We start from the raw sequence: 6,000 nt of genomic DNA, 5'->3' as shown, positions 1-6,000 counted from the left end.
TCACATTCCAGGATGTCTGGCTCTAGGTCAGTGATCACACCATCATGATTATCAGGGTTGTGAAGATCTTTTTTGTACAGTTCTTCTGTGTATTCTTGCCACCTCTTCTTAATATCTTCTGCTTCTGTTAGGTCCATACCATTTCTGTCCTTTATCGAGCCTATCTTTGCATGAAATGTTCCTTTGGTATCTCTAATTTTCTTGAAGAGATCTCTAGTCTTTCCCATTCTGAGAAATTTGTATGCAGGTCAGGAAGCAACAGTTAGAACTGGACATGGAACAACAGACTGGTTCCAAATAGGAAAAGGAGTACATCAAGGCTGTATATTGTCACCCTGCTTATTTAACTTATATGCAGAGTACATCATGAGAAACGCTGGACTGGAAGAAACACAAGCTGGAATCAAGATTGCCGGGAGAAATATCAATAACCTCAGATATGCAGATGACACCACCCTTATGGCAGAAAGTGAAGAGGAACTCAAAAGCCTCTTGATGAAGGTGAAAGTGGAGAGTGAAAAAGTTGGCTTAAAGCTCAACATTCAGAAAACGAAGATCATGGCATCTGGTTCCATCACTTCATGGGAAATAGATGGGGAAACAGTGGAAACAGTGTCAGACTTTATTTTGGGGGGCTCCAAAATCACTGCAGATGGTGACTGCAGCCATGAAATTAAAAGACACTTACTCCTTGGAAGGAAAGTTATGACCAACCTAGATAGCATATTCAAAAGCAGAGACATTACTTTGCCAACAAAGGTTCGTCTAGTCAAGGCTATGGTTTTTCCTGTGGTCATGTATGGATGTGAGAGTTGGACTGTGAAGAAGGCTGAGCACCGAAGAATTGATGCTTTTGAACTGTGGTGTTGGAGAAGACTCTTGAGAGTCCCTTGGACTGCAAGGAGATCCAACCAGTCCATTCTAAAGGAGATCAGTCCTGGGATTTCTTTGGAAGGAATGATGCTAAAGCTGAAACTCCAGTACTTTGGCCACCTCATGCGAAGAGTTGACTCATTAGAAAAGACTCTGATCCTGGGAGGGATTGGAGGCAGGAGGAGAAGGGGACGACAGAGGATGAGATGGCTGGATGGCATCACTGACTCGATGGACATGAGTTTGAGTGAACTCCGGGAGTTGGTGATGGACAGGGAGGCCTGGCGTGCTGCGATTCATAGGGTCGCAAAGAGTCGGACACAACGGAGCGACTGATCTGATCTGATCCATTCTCCCTGAGCCTGTGTAACCAACTGTCATATACACAGAGACAACTCCTGACACTTGAAACTAGAAAGGAAACCCTGCAAGTCTTCATAGCAAGCAACACTTGAGCTGACCGTCACTCCCTTATGGAGATCCTAACAGGAAGTCAAACCAGACTAAGACTACTCCATTATAAATGTATAACTCTAGGTGAGTAAAACAAAGCATTATCATGAAGCTCAAAAAGCAATGTCCTAAACTTACTATTTTGATGTTTAAAGATATGACTTTATGCCATCCATTCATAAACAAAAACAGAAAATACACCAAGTAGTTTCATAGTCACTTTTCAGGAAAATAAATAAACACTGCTTATCGGCCATAGTAGAAATAAACAAAAGGTTTAACACAATTATATCAAATATAACTTTTGAAAAGCTACTTACGTCCAAAGAATCCTCCTTCAGTAGGATAAGGGCCATGTTCTGTGACACCAACCGACAGGAATAACCTAGAGTGAAAAAAAGAACAAGATACGTGAATTACCATCCTCTCCAGGACGCACCATGTTCAGAGTCACCTGAATTCAGTCCCCCTCCTGCACCGGACTGATGACCATGTTAAGCCTATGGGTTCACACAGAGGAACTGAGTAGAGCTCGACCCTTGCAGACAGCTCTAAGAGCACTGCTCAAGAAGGTCTCCATAACTAATAACTAAAATATCAGTAACACTTGTCAGTTTTCTGTGGAGTTTCCCTTATCCCTCTTATCCCTGTAGAACAATAGGATGAGCTCTAGGTTCCCTAGAACAACAGCAAACACTTTAGGAGACAAATGGAACCCAAAAGTACTCCTCAATCACCATAAACGCACCTACTGTGACATTAAGTCCCTCACCTGCTTGGGACTTCCCTGGTGGCTCAGACAGCAAAGAATCTACCTGATAATGCAGGAGACCCAGGTTCAATCCCTGGGTTGGGAAGATCCCCTGGAGAAAGGGATGGCCCCACTCCAGTATTTGTGCCTGGAGAATCCCATGGACAGAGGAGCCTGGAGGGCTACAGTCCATGGGGTTGCAGAGTCAAACATCACTGAGTGACTAACACTGGCACTTTTACTTCAATTCTCACGGCAGGTTTCTAAGGAATCCTATGATACACAGAGAGAGTTACTTTTCCTGCGAAAGCTCAAAGCAATCCCATTTCAAAAATTACATGAGCTTTAAAACAGGTTTGGAATAAGAGTATCTCAGTGCTAATTCTTAACAATTCCCATCGCATTTTAAACAATGGTACCTCTCCTCTGTAGGTTAATTTAAGCTAGGTACTCTCCCACTTTTCCTCCCGGAGATGAACGTATTTCTATGAAGCTCTTTCCTACTCAGACTTTGAGAGCCTCTTCTGACTCCTCCCCTTCAAATCCCCAGGCTCTGGGGAAGAGGAGGAGGTGGGCCTAGCCAACCCCAAGTCCCAGGGTGTTTATGGGGGCCCTGGGCTTTCTTTCAAATCACCCTTCTCAAGAGAGCTGGCAAAAACATGCGTTCACCACCAACCCCTACTCAATTGATCTCATCGAGAAAAGGCAAGAAGAGAGTCCTCCCACCTAGAAAAGTGGCCCTTACAGCAGTAATGGACCACTGACCACAGAAACCTGAGAAGGCAGTGGCACCCCACTCCAGTACTCTTGCCTGGAAATTCCCATGGACGGAGGAGCCTGGGAGGCTGCAGACCATGGGGTCGCGAAGAGTCGGACACGACTGAGCGACTTCACTTTCACTTTTCACTTTCATGCATTGGAGAAGGAAATGACAACCCACTCCAGTCTTCTTGCCTGGAGAATCCCAGGGACGGGGGAGCCTGGTGGGCTGCCATCTGTGGGGTCGCACAGAGTCGGACACGACTGAAGCAACTTAGCAGCAGCAGCAGACCACAGAAACAGGGAACAAGTCATCAGCATGAAGGACATCACCCTTCATGCAAGGATGCAGGTGACCATCACATGAAGGGCCTTAACCCATGCTGTTCCCTGGGCAACAGGAGCCAGGGCTGTCCTCCAAAGAAAAGCCAAAATAACCCTTCCCACAGATGCTGTATTTACTAGAAAAGACAACAGGCATTTAATTGATGGACAAGTCACAGAGCTACTGTGCGTATGTGCTCGATTCTACCTGGCAGGCTCTCTTTTCATCCCCACGAAGCACTACTAACAGGCACAAAATAGAACTCAAGACAGACTAAAATTAAGATGAGAAAAACCTTGGGGTGTTTTTTTTGGGGGGGTGATAAATATTTTTGTTTATTTTGGAATGTATGAAGTATATTCTTCACTAATGATGGTCATTTGACAAGAATATTTAGCAGCCACCTCAGAACACAAATTTTCAAGCACAAAACTACAGCTTTTTATCCAATTGTAATTTTTTAAAGAATACCATCAAGAATACCTAGTCCAGGCAGTTAATAACAGTTATCTCAAGGGAATGAGACTATTTTGCTGGTTACAACTGCCACATATTATTAATATTTTTAAAGTGAAAACAACTCAAAAATCACAGGACCACACAAGCAAACACCTGTTAAACTTCTAAGAGAGGGAGAGGGAAAAAAAGGAGGAAACACACAATTTTATATGCATTTCCAAACTTGTTCGAGTCTGTATTTTAACAATAGTGATGAGTATAAATGAGTTTCCCAGGATGCCATTAAAAGTTCTACAGAGCAGGATAGAAATAATTGAACTTTCTTTCCCCAAAATTTTACAAATGTATTCTTCATTCCTATATATTCTTAGGTGAAATATAGAAGGGAGGTCTACATTTTATTTTCATTGACAAACAGGGATATTGAAACTTTAATCATTTTTCTTCCCTTGCCCCAGAAATTTCCAGCAACTCCACACAATAGAGACTGTTACAAATTTAGTATAACTCATGTCAAAGGATTTGCTGGTAGTTTTTGATATGAACAGCAGCTGCAGAAGCAAGCTGTAATCTTTAAGCTGTCGCCTGCCGCTTGATTTTACATTTTGCAATTTAAGTCAAATGCCACTTGACAACTGAAGCTGCATAAAGATATTATGGAAAAGCTCAAAGTATTTTTCTATCCATTGCAGGGAGAGGGTAATAAATAAAACCACTGACACATTCATGAATTTAAATACACAGAACTCAAGGCTTCTGAGAAGAAACAGGTTTGTTTTTTTTTTTAATTTGGAAAACGAAGCAAGATTTTGCTTAAAGAATTATCACACAGAACACTTGCTCTAGACAGACCATGGAAGTTTAACACAGTTCAATGTGACTTAGCTAATGTGGCAAATTAAATTATGTCAATCCAAGTTTGCTGTGCTTGACTTCTAATGTTTTTGGATAAAATGAGATCAACTCTTGGAGAAGAGCCAGGTATGAAATGTCAATCTACTCTTGTAAATTGAGGTCTATTTCTTTAATCTCACAATCTAACAAGACGACCGTAAAATGACTGAGGAGGGGACCTCTGGGATTTCACTCTTTACTAGGGCCGAAGTTAACAGTACACCATTAAAGTGTTGAGTCTTTCTGCTACCTGAGTAGAATCAAAGAAATCAAAATATTACAGCATCTACGGTACTTAGAGCTGGACCTGGCTTTAATAAAATCATCATTCACACTAGAAAATATGACCAAACCAAACCTCTTGGAACTCACTATCAGTGTCTTTTTTTTTTGAGGTAAGCATAAATTGTCAAAGATAGCTCAACCCAGATTTTTTCGGAGACACTTTTGAAGGTTTGTGTTCATGCTAAGTCGCTCCAGACATGTCCAAGTCTTAGTGGCACTATGGACTATAGCCCACAGGCTCCTCTGTCCATCGGATTCTCCAGGCAAGAATACTGGAGTGGGTTGCCATTTCCTTCTCCACAGGATCTTCCCGACCCAGGGACTGAACCCATGTCTCTTACATCTCCTGCATTGGCAGGTGGGTTCTTTACCACTGTGCCACCCGGGAAGCCCTCTGGAAGGGTTAGGAATGACTGATTCCTACTAACCATATACCTGGATCCACCAAACTACCCAACAGTGGGATTCACCTTGGCTCCAAATCCTCAGCAAGTATGCTGCTGGTTGTAAATGATATCAGGTAGAATCTGGTCATTCAGTGTTCAAGTGTGAGTGTATGGAACATAGCGCCAGATGTCAAAAACGGATGATAACAGATGGAACTCAGTCTCCTCCAGACTGGGTCAAGGCTCAAGAATCCCTCCCCATCAGAGAACCAGAATGTTGAAGGCTTGTCCACAGAACCACACCTAGGCACCTTTCTCGCCAGATCCTCAGATGCCTCTCAGAAAGGCTTCAACCATACCTCACCATGGCCCCTGCAAACCCTGCCATCGTTGATCTGTGCTATGCTCATTCTTTGTCTGAAACAAATTCTTGAGGTTCAAGTTTTAAACCCATCTCACCCACATAGCCTCCGTTGGTCTTTCTTTTTTTTTTTTTTTTTTAATTATTTTCTTTTATTGAAGGATAATTGCTTTATAGAATTTTGCTGTTTTCTGTCAAACCTCAACATGAATCAGCCATAGGTAAACATATATCCCTTCCCCTTTGAAACTCCCTCCCCATCCCACCCCTCTAGGTTGATACAGAGCCCCTGTTTGAGTTTCCTAAGCCATACAGCAAATTCCCATTGGCTATCTATTTTACATATGGTAATGTAAGTTTCCATGTTACTCTTTCCACACATCTCACTCTCTCCTCCCCTCTCCACATGTCCATAAGTCTATTCTCTATGCCTGTTTCTCCATTGTTTCCCTGT

At 42.5% G+C, this 6,000-nt stretch overlaps 1 protein-coding gene across 1 annotated transcript in view; it reads right to left on the bottom strand.

Annotated features, from left to right (window-relative positions):
• ATP8A2 (ATPase, aminophospholipid transporter, class I, type 8A, member 2) overlaps positions 1-6,000 on the bottom strand; it is a 452,578-nt gene that overhangs the window by 347,336 nt on the left and 99,242 nt on the right. Inside the window, exon 24 of the mRNA XM_010851206.1 lies at positions 1,647-1,711. Coding sequence (XP_010849508.1) covers positions 1,647-1,711 — 65 coding nt within the window. The remainder of the gene's footprint in view (positions 1-1,646; positions 1,712-6,000) is intronic.

This window comes from Bison bison, unplaced genomic scaffold (assembly GCF_000754665.1).
Source record: "Bison bison bison isolate TAMUID 2011002044 unplaced genomic scaffold, Bison_UMD1.0 scf7180017864299, whole genome shotgun sequence".
NCBI lineage: Eukaryota > Metazoa > Chordata > Mammalia > Artiodactyla > Bovidae > Bison > Bison bison.
This window is presented reverse-complemented; position numbering and strand designations above follow the sequence as displayed.